This window comes from Recurvomyces mirabilis, assembly GCF_035927965.1.
Source record: "Recurvomyces mirabilis strain CCFEE 5264 chromosome Unknown scaffold_3, whole genome shotgun sequence".
In the NCBI taxonomy this organism is placed as follows: Eukaryota; Fungi; Ascomycota; class Dothideomycetes; order Mycosphaerellales; family Teratosphaeriaceae; genus Recurvomyces; species Recurvomyces mirabilis.
This window is the reverse complement of record NW_027041937.1, coordinates 906,079-921,301: the sequence shown is the minus strand read 5'-3', so window position 1 is coordinate 921,301 and position 15,223 is coordinate 906,079. Positions and strand designations below refer to the sequence as shown.

Below are 15,223 nucleotides of genomic sequence, written 5' to 3'. Positions count from 1 at the left end.
CACCTTAGTGTTGATGCAGGTGTGATCTCCACTGGGCCGCTGAAGCATAGCTGCATAGCTGTCCCTCGGCGATATGGCAGAGTTCTATTGGCGCTGTGGATGCGGGGAGCAGCTCGACAGCTATTTCGCAGGTACGTGGAGGCAGAAAGTATGACAGTTTCGAACTCGACTCCCGATCCCTGGCGCTGGTAGGCTGCGCCGCGCGACCATCTAGATCTTCTCCCGTGCGTGTAATTCAGCTGGGGACCGCTGCGACGTGGTGTGATGGACGTCGTTCCGCACGCCGCGAAAGGCGATCAGTAAACAAAGGTGTAACATGATGTAGGTCAGTCATGATATTGGTATGCTGGTGTGGCCGATGCGATGGCCCACCCACACTTAGCGCTTGCACTTACCGTGTCAGACTACGAGCTGACTGCTGACAGCAGACGATGGGCTCTGCGACCAGCCGACGAGGTGTGGATCGCTGCTCATTTGAAGAGAAGCCGGCAATAACTCGAATGATCTTCGGTGAATGATACCCCGCCATTCTGAAACTGTAAACAATGACGACGTGTTAGTGGGGCAAATTCGCATGGAAAAGTGCCAAGATGGCCAGACTATTCGCTCTAGCAGGGTAACAGTGTTTAAAAGTGGACCTGCATGATAGTGCGGCCGGAGGCTGACATGATATTGATAGACCTGAGAGCCCTGGTGATTCATCGAGTGCCCGATTTCCTGTGCAATTGTCGCAGCGAGGGAGCTCGTCGAGGGTGGTAGTGCAAGGTCGAGTCGAAGACGTGGACGATCTGTGAAAGGTCCTTGGTTTGAAGCAGCGAAAATCGTCGGCGACTCGTCAGTACAGCACGCGATTCACAGACTCGCCCAGACTTTGCAGGCCCATGTCGACGGTAACAAAGGTTGAGACGGCGGTGTGATGGTGTGTGAGAAAGAGAGGTGAGAATGGCGCATTTGTTTTCAGGGGGAAACACAGTTGCATTTTTATCTCAGCTCAGTGTGTTCGCTTAAATGCAAGGAACACATCTTCCAGCTAGACGCTTGAGCAGCTTCGCAGTAATCGCATCGTCGAAGAAAACGCCCCAGAAGTGTTGATGTTACCATCTGCCGAGCCTAGTTCGCAGAGGACCATGCGGGAAGTTGGCGGCCTCAAATATCGAGCCATGAGCCAGGAAGTCGCAGAGAAGTCATGCCCAGCCTGACAGGAGTTCACAACACCTCGTCCGTCTGCATGACAGCGTCGCCGCCGTTGATAGCAGCCGGAGCTGCGCCAGTGGCCTCGCCGTTGGGGTTGAAGTAGTCCTGCATCTCCGCGTCCAGCTCTTCGGCAGTCTTAGCCTTTGGCCTACCGCTACGGCCGCTCTTCTTGCCTCGTCCACCCTTAGCCGCCTCGCCGTTGTTGACAGGCTTCGCGCCAACGGCTTTGCCAGCAACAGGCTTCTTCGCATTCTCCTTGGCAGCGTTCTTCGGCTTACTATAAATCTGTTAGCGAGGGCCGGCGTAACCAGGAGCCATGTTTACTTACGCCATGCGATCCGCGAGAGCCTTTGGTGCAGAAACAGGCACGGTACCACCAACCAGCTCGATCTGTTACGAATCAGTCGTAGCACTTTGAATGACAATCGATGAACATACCCTCATTGGCCTGTTGTCGACTTTGATGCCGTTGTAGGCCTTGACTGCCTCGGCTGCCCTGTTGTATGTGGTGAAGATGACTGTAGCGTCGCCACGGCTGCGTCCGTTCGGTCCGTAAGCGAGCAGCACCTTCCTTACACCTCCAATAGCCTTGCCAAAGAAGTCCTGATCACGGAAGAATGTCAGTTGGTCCCGAATATCAAAGTTTGTGTCTCTCGCGCCCAATTGAAGAGTCTAGATGGCCGTAGTAGTGCTTGAGATGGAGCCAGCAAGGTGAGTCTGCGCAGCAACAGCAGCAGAAGCAGTAGCAGCAAGGGACACCGCGCCTCACGGGTGTTCTTCCTCATATACCATCAGACCAGCAGCACCGTATCAGCATGAAATGCTGCCCGAGTTGACTGCATCGAAACCGGAGCAGGTCTGCCACAACCACCATTACATATAGTCTTTCTGCTGCTTCGTAGAGCCTCCCACGGCTCTGCTCCACACTTCCTGCCTTCCGCCTCAAATCACCACGCCTGTGCGAATGCTGCTGCTGCTGTGCGGACTAGGCCCAAACCCTATTTGCGTGCTCGCACCTCATACGATACAAATGCTTGCCAGGCAGTGCATCTACGATGTGGTTTTTGCGAGACAAACGCAATGCTCACGCTCTTCATCGCAACGTCTCAAGCTCATTAAGGGCGAGGTAGTGCTGAGCAGAGGAGCCCTCCAACGAATCAAAGCCGGCTCCCAGAGAACACTCGGACCACACGATAGGCAACAAGAACTCGAACAAAAATGGCGAAAAGCGTCTGCCGTAGATCCTTTCCGGTCAACATACCTTGAGCTGAGTCTCAGTGATATCCTGAGGCAAGTTGCTGACCATGACCTTGCCGTCGCCTCGGGGTTGAACAGCGGGCGCTGTGGGTGCCTTGATGGCCTTGGTGGCCTTCTGAATGCCGCCGGAAGGTGCAGCGGTTGTCGTGCTTGTCGCACGGGTGGCAGCGCGTTGCGGGGCTCTACGTCGGCCGCGGCCACCCTTGTTGGCGCCGGTCTCGGCCATGATGGTGTCGAGTGATTGATCGAGCTTGCCAGACATGTTGAGTGTGGTTGTCGGTAATTGATGGGCGGTTGAGTGATGTCAACGGAGTCGGGAGCTGTTGAGGAAGATGTGAAGCGGCTAGAGGCGAACCGGAGTAAGTTGGCTCAAGTTGAGGTTGATGGGCGCGAATACTATGTTTGCGCAGCCTTGTTCGACGTGAAGTGGCAGCAGGGAAGAGCAACTCGCGCTATTGGCGGCGGGTTTGACTTGGTAGTCGAGGATGTGTGTTCGTTCGGCTCGTGGTAACACACGCGCACAATGTGATGATGATGATAATGTGTCTGTGTGGAGTGATGTAAAAGTTGGAGAGCAAGAAGCCAGGAAAGGAGACAGCGTGCACGAACGCGCTGGATCGCGCGCGCCTTGCGGTCCGTGCCGATGACTCAGCCATCTTCCGCCTTCACCACCACCTTACTGCACTACGGAGCATCTAATCCTTATAGTCATCTCTACAATCCATTCACTCCTGAAATACATATCAGGTCTCCTGGGGATCGCCACGCTGTATGAGGCGACCAGACTCGCATGACCAAATTTACGTGCTCCAAGGGAAAATGCCACGGCCAAATCACAATATCCTGTATCTCGAGAAGACCGTGTTGCCTCGCCAAGCCAGGTAACAACATATCGTCCAGCAGAGCAACTGCCAAGACACTGCGCTCCGAGAATGGACAGCTCTGAGACGTACTGTGTGCACTCACCAACGATTAATGTACTCCCAACTCTCACATGATCGTGGCTGTGGCTTAGCCGGCGCTTAATGATAAACACGTTAGAACTGTCTACTCCTCATACCATGAAAACCAACAACACAGAGTCGCAATAATATCTATCGCACGGCAGCGCACGCGAGCGCAGCTACTAATTTCCACGCCTCAGATTGATGTCCTGAACGACGACATCTTTTTGCTCATCTTCGACGAGGCAATTACTAAGGAGGCATTTCAGGATCTGGCATTCGCTGGCGACTCCTGAAGCTCAATATAGATCCAGAGAACGCAATCTGCGCTGCCACTCGAATTTGCCGTCGATGGCATACTTTGGCGCAACAAGTGTTCGATGCCACCATCGGGCCGTTGGTCTTCAGTAGCACGACTTCTCAACTCAATATGAGGCTGATCTCGAGAACTCGACACAGATATCGAATTTCTACGACGTGTGCACCATTGTGTGGTCGCCGAATGGCACACAACAGAGCTTGACCTTCACGTCCCTCATACCACACCAAGGCCACGCACTGACCGGAATCCTTTCGCCGCGGGCGGTTATTTCTCTGATGAGTCGGCACTCACGTCCCGAGAAGCGGCCAGTCTAGCTGCTGAGATGCATGAATTTATCTGACAGTTGAAACGTCTAAGCCTGCAGAGTTTCGAGTGCGTAGAGTCTGCACTCAGGACGAAGCATTCACTGACGCTTTCGGTAGATGGCATGCTGTACCGTCCATGCCTGCACTCCTAGTCGAAGCTATTAAAATCCAAAAGACGTGTCTGGTCCGCATCAAACGCAATCCATCTGCTCTGAACATGGCGGAGTACTCTTACGCGTCATACTACAACGTTCATGCAATGCTGCTCCTCCTATCTGTATCATCGCAGCTTCACACTCTGGAACTTCTATCGCCAGCTGCTGACTTGCAGTTATTCTCTAGCCTTGGTGTGCTGTTGCAACAGTGTCCAGAATTACGGACGCTGAGAATCAAAGCCGTTGCTCAACTATGGCCTACGGACAGCACCTCCACAGCACTTGTGGCCTCATCGGTCTCCAAGTTCACAAGTATTGAGAGTCTGGACTGGTTGTTGGGCACAAAGAAGCAATATATGCACCCCTTGTCGCTGACTACACTGTCGCTGCACAACGTATGCATCTGCACAGACAATCATGCAGCTATCGAAAGCGCAACAGCACTTCGGCAGCTTCGATTTCTGGAGACGAACTGCATCTCACTCCTGGAGGTGAGCAGTGGCGCCAATACTGCGCTGTTATCTCTACGGCTCCATGTTCCGTCCGGCCGCACTTTCTCATACTCTACCTGCCGCAGTGGTCGCGACACCGACACCATCCTCGAATGCATCCCAAAGCTGGATGATTTGCAAAATCTCGAGATGGTCAATGGTACCAATTTGTTCGAGCAAATACTAGGCACAGTCAAGATTAATAAGCTGCAAACACTAGTCTTACACGAGCAGACGGCGCCCTTCCGATCTCAGACTGATTCGGCTAGCTACGAACGCCCTGTGATGAGTACAGAGTCCTTACGGTTTGTTGCAAAGACGTGTACGCGGTTACGGCATCTCATTGTGGACGTCCCGCACAGCGATAGTGAGTATTCACAGTACTTGCGGACCATATCACATCATCTCCCCTGCCTGACGTCCCTGGGAGTCTACCGAGAGATTGAGCAACGTGGCAGGGAGGCGGTAGCACTACCACACACAGCAACTAATTTGGAGAGCAGTCGCGGAGACTTCGACCTGCTGAAAAGAGACATGCCACGTCTAGAGAACCTTCAAGTCAACATCGATCCTGTACCAGATTGGGATCAGGATCGCCTGTTCCTGGAGGTTGGGGCCGGACATATTGTGTGCAGTCAGACACTTCTCTGCCCAATTGCGCTCCCAGCACGGGATCGAAGTCGTAAGGCTAAGGTCTACGGAAGTTGAAGACGCTATCAAGAAGGTCGATGCCAAAGCGAGTGGCTTTGTTCCAAAACATTGGACTGATCATCTCATGAGTGCGCGACATTGACTACTGACGAGACATGGTTGCACCACCGCGTGCAAGACTAGCCGGAGTAAGGGCAATCAGTCGTGTAATGGTACTTCATATCTACCTGTCGAAGTTGACGATCAAAGTCCGTCTTCTAGTCCTGTCTCACAGTCGGAGGACAGCCAGCGTTGGAACCACGAGCATCGACGGCTTGCTCCGTTTTACGGATGTGGATCGAATGGATTCATTTGCAGGAGCTGAGTTAGCGCAGCGTGTCGGATTCGTGGACCCATGGTACCATCGCTCGCTACACTATTCATCTTCATCCAAAGGGCTAAAATCGAAATCAGTCCGTCCGCCCAGCTGTGTCTGGTGTTGTGAAGGGACACTAACCCACTGCAAGCTTTGCATAGCCTTCCGCATTCTTCACCTTTTGTGCATCTGTCAGCTGAGCAATATCAGCCTATGGGTACACCTCGTGGATTTGAGGCGCCCCAAGTGTTGCAGGTGGCAGACGGCCCAATAGTTCAACACGTCGGCTCAACACTTCAAATCACATTGCTGTTGCTGAACGGTATACTAGGATCGGCGGCTGCCAGAGCCCAAGATTGCAAGTACTGATGAGCAGGACACCCCATTGCCAAGGAGGAGACAGCCTCTATGTCGCCCACCAAGTCTCATCTACTGGCGCCTGACGGGAGTTGACGACTGAATTACAGCTGTTATTCATCTACACTACCTGAGTAGTAGTATGGCATGACAAGTATGGGACGTATCGAGTCAGAATTGCTAGACACTATTCTCTCGTGCTTGGGTTATCTGGTAAATTATCCTACAGTATACCATAATGGCCACCATAATTGATCGATCACTATTCCTTCGCCTGCCCGCCCTGATTAAAGTTCATACTATACCCACCGCTCTTCTCATCCTTCACAAACTGAAAGTTCTCCGTACTCAGCCCAAAAGGCTTGAGTAACGAATTGCCCAGTCCTTTCAGCTTCCCCATCATCTCAGCCATCTCCTTATCCTTTGTCGTATTCAGCCTCGGTGCCAGCGCTCGAGCACTCTCTAACACTTGCCTCTTATCCGAAGCAGACAAGAAAGGTTGCATCTGTGGCGAGAGTAGAGTCCGGTAGTCCTCGTCGGCCCCTGATAATGACGACCAGGTATCGATTTGCGATTTGGCTTTGGCGCGACGAAGAAGAAGTTTCGTTTGCAGTTTGCGGACAGTGTCGATTGTTTGGCCCGACTTCTGTAAGTTCTCGATCCGATCGGCGAGGTTGTCGTCAACCTCGACGATTTGGTCGTCCTCTGTGGTCTGGGCAGGCTCATCTTGGCCTTTCTGCTTGGGCTTGGGAGGTTTGGGTAGTGGTTCTAGCCGTTCGAGACAGTCGACTCCCTTTTCGGCGCTTTCGATTGCTTCCTTCCATTCCTCGAGCTTGAGGTGGCAGGCGGCGATGTTGCTTCGGAGTACAGCTACTTCGTAGTCTAGATAGTTCGGACATGATGAAAGTGCTTTGTCGTAAGTCTGGATGGCATTCTCGAAGGAGCCTTTGCCGAACAATTGGTTTGCAGAGCCTTTGAGTGAGCTCGATTCTGCTAAGAGAGTGGCTTCTTCTTCGGCTGGGAACCGTTCGACAATCGGTCTTGGTTTCAGTGGATCTGGCTCCGAGGGTTGTGCTGGTCGCTTCTTTCGTTCGTTATGTTGAGGCTGAATCGTTGATGGCGATTCATGCTTTAGCTGAGAAGGCGGAACAGGTTCGCCATCATCAAAGGAGTGGAATGATTCGTTTTCCGAATCCGAGAAGTGGTCGATGTCCGGCATGCTGTGTTGCCTTCGACCTCTGTCGTGATGAGTGGCGCGGTGTGGCCACAACCGAAGAAACAATTACACCTCGGAACTAGTCAACGGAGCTGGGTAGACGATTATGACTCTTCCCAATATGCCTTTGAAGGACACGTGCGTCGGGATCGGAGGTATGTGTTCCAAACTCGAGGTGGTCTGCGTAACTTCCTTCTCGAGAGAGCGCGGACATGTTCCGCATTTGCATGTGCTTGTCCATTACTTTGCGGTCAAGACCATCTTCTTCTTCTGCATCCTGTCATAGCCACCCAGCTTGATCACAACATGGCAGACACACCGTCGGGTCCACCATCCGGCTCCTCGACTCCGACCAATGCGCGCTTCACATCCCAAGGCCACACCACCGAGGATGCGCTGAAGGAACAGACATATGGTCTCGTGCATTTGTCCGACTTTCGCAAGAGACGCGCAGAAGCACGTGAGCTCTCCGGAGGCATTACACCTGCGACGAGCGGTGCAGCGACCCCAGATGGACGGTGAGCGACTATCGATTCAATTAGACAGACATGGGTGCTGACTGCCCAAGTACAGTGAGCCAGTCGACAAGCCCGCATTCAAGAAGAGGAAGAAAGGGGTAAAGAAAGGAGGTTTATCATTCGGCGACGAAGAGGAAGAAGACCAAGAGATTCCCAAGACCACAGCTACAGCGACATCAGCCGCGACTACAACAGACCCGACGCAAGATGGCGACGAACCCGCAGACAGCACGACCGTGTTGAAGAAACGCCTCAAGCCAAATGGCAGCCTCGCCTTTGCGCCCAAAGCCGTGACAAAGTCTGCCTTGCAGCGCGAGAATGTCCTGAAGGAGGCACTGCGAAAGGAGTACGTCATTAACCAAGAAGCCGTCAAGCAGACCGAGTTCCTGCTTCCCTTCACCTTCTTCGATGGGAAATCCTCACCAGGTGGAGTGTGTCGGATGAAGAAAGGCGACCAGATCTGGCTGTTCTTGGAGAGGGCGAGGAAAGTGGGCGCAGATATGTACACCGAGAAAGGAGATCGGAGTAAGAAGGATTGGGCGAGGATAAGTGTGGATGACTTGATGGTTGTAAGAGGTGATATTATCGTGCCTCCTGTGAGTACTACGAAGCCGAATGTTGGGTCTATTCTACCTATATGATCTACATATGCTGACCATCTATCCCTTCCAGCACCAAGATTTTCATTACTTCATCCTCAACAAGACGGTCGGCTACGACAAAAATCCTCTATTCGCCTACTCCTCCGAGCCCACCGCCACTACACCAAAAGAGCTTCTACCGACTTCGAAAGCAGCCTCGACGCCAACCACACCACAAGCAGAAACTCCACCTGCTGATCTTCCTACCCATCTTTCCACTGCCGCCACTCGTAAGGCTGCTGCTGCACTGATCACGCCGGATGCCGAACTCGAAGGATATCAACATGATCCGTCCGCCACCAAAGTCGTCGATCGAAGATGGTATGAACGCAATAAGCACATCTATCCTGCCAGTCTGTGGGAGGACTTTGATGCGACCCGAGATTATGCCTCCGGTGTGAGAAAGGATGCTGAAGGAAACGCGCTGTTCTATTCGCGCCGGTGAAGCGGAAAGCGTGCATTAATCGTCCAGTGTCCGGTCCAGGAAAATCGAATCACTCCAGAAGTTAGCCAGGATTCTCTCGGGAAGTATGCTTCCTTGATAAACGAATGACCAGATCTCTCAGCCTCTCAACCACCACACCAATACCCCAATCCATAGCACTAGCGATATAGGATTAAACACAAAAAGCACCACCGGCGTCGGACGCATAAGAGCCATGACGACATTCTGCGCACACCTGCCCTGCCACTGCTCGAACCTTCCAAGCACGCCATTCAACCGCTTTGCAAAGTCGTCCAATGTCATGCCACCCTCTGTATTATACCATCCCGGACTATCTATCGAAGCAGGTGAGCGCTTGGCTATTGGTCTTCGCGTCGTTGAGGGATAATGAGGCGATGGTGGGAGGGCTGCTGGACCTAGGCTGAAAGATGGTGGTGAAGTGTATGATCGGTTGGGAGAAGGGCGTGGGGTGTGAAGCGTGGTGATGGTCGCGCGCTTCTTCTCTGGTAGGAGGGAGATGGAGGCGGCTGTATGGCCGTTGAGGAGGAGGGAGGTGGTGTTCATGGTTGATGAGCCGTCAAAGGTCGTAGGCTACAGACAATGATGTCGTCTAGGCAGCCTATTTGGTAAGGCTGATGTGAGCGAGGTTGGACGTGGATTGGCTTGCAACCGAGTCGCTGGGCTGACTTAACTGCTTCGTCTTGGTTGCTCAGATGACCGGCGCGAGCGCTCGCAGCAGATGGCAGATAGGCGGCTCAGTACTGAGGACTGGACCGTATATATCAATGATACGATAGTTGCTACACCACTTCACAGGAATGGTTGAATCTATCTACACCAGAGAGTACTCGTACAATAATGACCACTCACTCCCCAACAACCCGAAACAATGTCCCCCCTCATCCCATCCCACCGAAAGGCACTCCGCGCCAACGGCGTCTGTCTGTCACATAATCATGAGGTGAGTTCGCATGCATGACATCGGACTCGGTGCCGTCCTGTTCGCAATTGAGCCCTGCATTCGCACATGTGGTTCAAACTCGCTTCTGATTCGTGCAAAGGCGTTCGAGGCACGGCCCGCTGACAGGAGGATGAGCGAATGAGGGGCAGGTATTTGCGCACAGGGCGGTGGGGTGTGGACGTCAGTCGATTACGGCACTGCAGCGGAGGAGAAATGTTTGGGATGCTTTGGTGAGGTTTTGATGTGGGTGTGGATGTACCACGGTTGTGAGGAGATGTTGTGCGGCATAAGCTCGGCAGCCGAAAGCAGGAAGCAAAGCATAGAGGCCCGATATACCCGTGGCAGACAATCGAGGTATGCACTCACTTCTCAAATATGGTATACTAGTATACGAAGGTATTCATACTATGGTGATCCGGCCACCAAGGTTATGAGCCAATATGAGATCATGTGCTAGGGATCTAGCGGCCTTCATTATCGTGGGACCATTGTTGGACGCATATTTGTCGTGCACATAGATGCTCTCGGCTCATGCCTTCCCACGGCTTTTGGGTCTGGCGGGTCTTCTCTCGCAGTGATTCACGTAGCGTGACAAGTCTGTCCACTGTTATGCGAAGTTGGAAGATAGCAGCACCGATAGGGCTTTCTGATCGCTTGTTTGCTCCTAGCCTGGGATCTTTGCAGGCTAGTAGAAGATGTTACCACTGCCTGCGGTTGCCGGATCCAGCAGCGAAAGAAGCAGTAGAGAGCTAAGCCATGTCGATCACTAGGCCAGAGGTCGCAGGGCCGGCACTTGTAAGTTGACGGAGCAGAAATGTGATGCCGTACGTAGCATGGCATGGCATGGAGTTCAGCGAGTTATGCTTCTTCATGTTGATTTTCCGTGAAAGCAAATGCTGGACCGTATCTGGATCAGGTCGCACAAAATTTCAAGCAGGGTTTGTATCCCATAGTAGGTAGCCTCGGACGGTGTGTTCTTCGTTGCCGTGTTCCAATGCCAGTTGTAACCGGCCCGCCGCAGCAGCGTGGCCAGGATATTACGTGCCGTCGCATTGATTTGGGAGACTGAAGCCAGGTCCCTCTTCAGCTCTTCAGTGCTTCCAGCCTTCCTCTCATTTGCGCCAGCATCTCCTCACTGTCCAACTCCTCTTCCTCCGCCTGCGCAGGCATAGCAGGCACATCGTCAGGCACTTGCGCACCAGGAGTCTGGACACGATCTTTCAAGATCTCACCCAACACCTTATCGACTTCCTCCTCCGCCTCCTCGTCCTCTCCCTCCATGACGGCATCGTTATCCAGAGTATCAGTAACCATCTCCTCAATAATCCCCGACTTCACCAACTCCTGACTCAGCTCTCTCATCGTCCCCGTCAGCTCGGGCAGCTTGACAAGCATATTGACGTCCTTCATGATTCCCGTACTATTCTTGATGCTTCCCTCGATCTTCTTCATGGCAAATGCCTCATTCACCTGCATGCCCACGCTCGCAAGAGTGGCTTTGGAAGTCGCAAGTCGTTGCTCTTGCTTTCGTACCCGGATCAGTTCGCGGGCGAAGATGCGAGTCTCGTTTCTTGCTTGGACGGCCTGGGAGGGGTTTTTCTGAGCACGCTTGCTAGCCTGGAGGATGAACGTTCGGGTTTTGGATTCGAGGACTTTGAGGCCGGCGAGGTCGCGATCTAGTTTTCTTTGGTTGGATCGTAGGAGGGAGTTACATTTTCGTTTCTATTGAATATGGTGGTGAGCATGCGAGCAGTATGCTGAGTTGTATGGCCGGTAATGTTGCTTACCTGCTCTTCTGGTGTCGGGCCAAAGAAGTATCTTCGTGCCGTGTCCATGATTGATAAGTCTCACGAGTGCGATGTAGATCCTGATAGTAGGGTCGAACGGGTGTGGAATATGAAGGCATAGAGTATCAAGGCAGTCACGAAAGCAATGCTGCCAATGCATGTGACATCGCCTAAAGCTTGGACACTGCTACGTAAGTGTGGCGTCGTGGGGCAGGCACCAAGTTCGCGTGAGGCTCAACCATCCCACACTGCAGTGACAAATTCAAACCCTCCCACAGCCGCACCCCACACGGCCACAGCCACAGTTTCGTAAGAAGCTTCTAGCTCGAGCCTGAGCAAACGACCTAACCTGAACATTTCGCTCGGATTAAGCTGAAAGCTAGTGTTATATAACAACACCAACACACTTCTACACACACCCCCCACAAACATTACCTCCACACATCGCAATCATGGAAGTGCCCAAGACCAGCGACACGGCGAAGCAGGGAAAATCCATCACCCCGGAAGGCTAGTCCATTGTCACCAACATTCAACACACATTTCACCGCCGGCTAACATTCTTTCAGTCACATGGGCACAGCGCTCCTCCGCCTCCGATGCAGAGAAGAACCACTGTTTCCTGACCATCTCGTGAGTGTGATCGACGGGACAGTTTGCAAGTTATCAAAGAGTTCTTGACTGACCCTCCTCAGCGTGCCTGATGTCGACCCCAAGAAAATCACCCTCGACCTCAAACCCGATAGCCTGACATTCAAGGGCTACTCCAACAGCAAAAAGGCCGAGTACGCATTAGAATTGACCTTCTTCAAGGAGATCGACCCGTCCAAGTCGAAGATCAACCATACACCCAGGGATGTGGAGCTGGTGCTGCAGAAGAAGGAGTTGGGTGAGGAGTACTGGCCACGGTTGTTGAAGGATAAGGCGAAGGTGCATTTCTTGAAGACGGACTTTGATAAGGTGAGAAGATTTTGGCTTATCTGTTTCATTCGTGGTGTGATGCTAACATTCAATCTTTAGTGGGTTGATGAGGACGAGCAGGACGCAGTAGGCGAGGACGACGACTACATGTCCAAGATGGGCGGCATGGGCGGCGCAGGCGGAATGGGTGGCGACGGTGGCTTTGGTGGCATCGACTTCAGCAAGCTCGGCGGTGGTGCGGGTATGGGTGGCATGCCTGGTATGGGCGGTATGGGCGATATGGACGAGGATGACGACGATGCTGAGGAGGACGAGGACGATGATGAGATGCCGCCGCTCGAAGGCGAGGGCGATGCGGCCGAGGGCGCTGCCACCTCAGCTGGCTCGAGTGGCAAGGCTAAGATCGAGGAAGTTGAGTAAGTGAGGCGCCATCCATGGAAGGCCAATCCACAGCTTCCAGCAGAGCATGTCCGAAGAAGTCTAGAAATACGCTTCGTGGACTGCGAGGAGCTCTGCACGTTGTAGCTTGCACGACTGGCTGACATTCGATGATATTCATCGCCTGTTCCTGGCTTAGCTGTCTACATAGTGCTACGAACATATCAGACACAAGAGTATCAGATGCACAGCAGTCTGCGTTCATCGCCACCTCGACTTTGACTGCACTAACGAATAAGAAGTTGAAGCACCACCGTGCTGTCGCGATATATCTGTGCTCAGAGCCAGGGTTAAGCTAAGAACACTCGAGGTTGACGAAAGGACAAGAGTAAAAGCCACTACACGTGTTCGTCGAGTAGGTGATAGAACATCAAGAGTCCCTTGTCACTTGCCAACGCTCGGCCAACACGGTCCGCGGACGACTTCAACTCTCCATGTCTAGTATCGACGATCCGAATCCTACCCATCGCATCCGAAATACTCTCCATTCGCGGAGCAATGCGCTCCTCGTACCGCTCATCCCTGTCAAGCAGAGCCTTCGCTTCTGAGTATAGTACTGCCACCTTCAGAGCATCACCGGGCGGCATGCAACAGAATATGGAGGGATAGACATCCGACTTGAAGCATTGACAGTCGAGGTCTCGGATAGGACGAGGTTCTGGCAGATACCTGTGGAGAAAGTACCCAGTGATCGAGAGATTGCTGCCGCTGTCGGTCTCTCGGAGGAGCAATCCCAGCTCTGATGTGAGGACTATAATGTCACCAAGTTGCGCTGTTAACCCTTTGATCGTGTGAACCGGGGTGGACACTGTGTCTCTGTCGAAAGGAAGATCGGTCAGGAACCTTAAAGTTGAGGCCGATGATTTATCCAGGCGCTGGAGACGAGCGTCATTCAGGAACACCGAGCCGAGTGGTGCAACCGAGTCGTCGTCGGCATCAGCTTCCTCCCGGCCGATACCGACGACCATGAGTTCCCACACACGCATGTCTGCCCGAGCTACCTCACTTACCCGATCGAACCCGTACTCGGCCGCAGGAGCTTCACTTTCTACCAGCTCATCAAAGCTGATGTCGAGCGCTTTCGCCAGGTCGGTAAGGACTCTCAATGCACACCAGTCATCCGGGGAGTGGTTTGCAAGTAAGTCACCTGCTTTGCCAGAGCGAGTCGACTTTGGCGATAGTCGATAGTCGGTCGAGGTGCATCAGGGAGCCACTTCACGAGCCGCATCAGCGCGAAAATCTTGTCTAATGGGTCTGCGCATTTCAGATCCCATACTCCCAGTTGCCATATACCCGCCACGCCCGTGCTTGTTCCATGAGAATACGAGCGTAGAGATCGGATAATGTAGATCATGGGCGACAGCTGATACCGGTCGACGGCCTCTCGGACTACCCGAAATTGACGCAAATCAGCATAGCTGACAACAGCTTCAAGCTCGTACAGATCGTCGAACAGGCTCCAGGGAAGCTTGTCGTGGCCACAGAGCACAGCAGTGCGCTGGCATATATTGCCGGCAAACAGTTCCTGAACGATCCACAGTCGACTCCAAAAGGGTCGGGATGCAAGATCGCAAACCGCAGAGCCAATAGAACTGATGAAGTCTTCTAAAACTTGAGCAGTCTCTGCGCCTCGGCTGTCAGACGAAGTCCTCGAAGGGTCGAGAGAGACGCCATCCGTCACGACAAACTCTTCGATCTCTGGCATCCGCCGGACCAGAACCTCGCTCGTCCCATCATGCTCGCCTATACAAGCCAAGACCTCCTTGGCCCGGGAGAAGATATCGAACATGATCGCCACTTGCGGGCTTTTCTCATCGTTATCCTTCTGGTTGATGCATATAGCGTCGATCCAGACGAGGGAGTTTGAGTAGTGTAGTCGAGCTTGCCATAATGCGTAGTGGCAATTGTGCCCTACCTTGAGCTGTTGTCCATCGACTAGGATGCGCTCCTCGTTGCCTGCGTCGCCCCATGTATACGATATGGCGCGGAAGTCGGGGAAAATACTCAAGCTGTGTGTTTCTACAGACACTGCGAGGTCGCCATCGTCATTGTTGTTGAGACGTAATAAGCGGATCTCCTTGGTTGGGTTGGCTAATGGACTCGCCCGATAGACCTGAGCCAACGGTGGGCTTGCCATATGAATCATCTTGTGATACGCTCACTGAGTACCGCGTAGCACAGTATAGTGCTGATGCCTGGTTGATATCATATTCGACGGAGCGGAGTATAGCTGCCCTAAGGTTGAGCTCCGTCACTTATAGCTGA

The 15,223-nt window shown here is 53.0% G+C and overlaps 6 protein-coding genes across 6 annotated transcripts; 2 read left to right on the top strand and 4 right to left on the bottom strand.

The window, feature by feature from the left end:
* Positions 1 to 1,206: 1,206 nt before the first annotated feature.
* Positions 1,207 to 2,713, bottom strand: YRA1 (RNA-binding RNA annealing protein; the record flags this gene model as incomplete). The annotated part of the gene is made up of 4 exons (XM_064834385.1): positions 1,207 to 1,471; positions 1,523 to 1,584; positions 1,633 to 1,797; positions 2,456 to 2,713. The coding sequence occupies 4 exons, from the start codon at positions 2,711 to 2,713 to the stop codon at positions 1,207 to 1,209; spliced, it is 750 nt and encodes a 249-aa protein (XP_064698249.1).
* Positions 2,714 to 6,293: 3,580 nt separating this feature from the next.
* LTS14_001675 (uncharacterized protein) lies at positions 6,294 to 7,250 on the bottom strand (the record flags this gene model as incomplete). The annotated part of the gene is made up of 1 exon (XM_064834384.1): positions 6,294 to 7,250. One exon carries the CDS (start codon positions 7,248 to 7,250, stop codon positions 6,294 to 6,296), a length of 957 nt encoding a protein of 318 aa, XP_064698248.1.
* A 303-nt stretch (positions 7,251 to 7,553) lies between these two features.
* LTS14_001674 (uncharacterized protein) lies at positions 7,554 to 8,851 on the top strand (the record flags this gene model as incomplete). The annotated part of the gene is made up of 3 exons (XM_064834383.1): positions 7,554 to 7,765; positions 7,821 to 8,361; positions 8,438 to 8,851. 3 exons carry the CDS (start codon positions 7,554 to 7,556, stop codon positions 8,849 to 8,851), a joined length of 1,167 nt encoding a protein of 388 aa, XP_064698247.1.
* Positions 8,852 to 10,895: 2,044 nt separating this feature from the next.
* On the bottom strand, positions 10,896 to 11,647 carry VPS24 (Vacuolar protein-sorting-associated protein 24; the record flags this gene model as incomplete). Its single annotated transcript, XM_064834382.1, has 2 exons — positions 10,896 to 11,534; positions 11,600 to 11,647. 2 exons carry the CDS (start codon positions 11,645 to 11,647, stop codon positions 10,896 to 10,898), a joined length of 687 nt encoding a protein of 228 aa, XP_064698246.1.
* Positions 11,648 to 12,051: 404 nt separating this feature from the next.
* Positions 12,052 to 12,940, top strand: wos2 (p23 chaperone protein wos2; the record flags this gene model as incomplete). The annotated part of the gene is made up of 4 exons (XM_064834381.1): positions 12,052 to 12,109; positions 12,169 to 12,232; positions 12,295 to 12,559; positions 12,620 to 12,940. 4 exons carry the CDS (start codon positions 12,052 to 12,054, stop codon positions 12,938 to 12,940), a joined length of 708 nt encoding a protein of 235 aa, XP_064698245.1.
* A 356-nt stretch (positions 12,941 to 13,296) lies between these two features.
* LTS14_001671 (uncharacterized protein) lies at positions 13,297 to 15,104 on the bottom strand (the record flags this gene model as incomplete). Its single annotated transcript, XM_064834380.1, has 2 exons — positions 13,297 to 14,036; positions 14,072 to 15,104. The coding sequence occupies 2 exons, from the start codon at positions 15,102 to 15,104 to the stop codon at positions 13,297 to 13,299; spliced, it is 1,773 nt and encodes a 590-aa protein (XP_064698244.1).
* Positions 15,105 to 15,223: the final 119 nt, after the last annotated feature.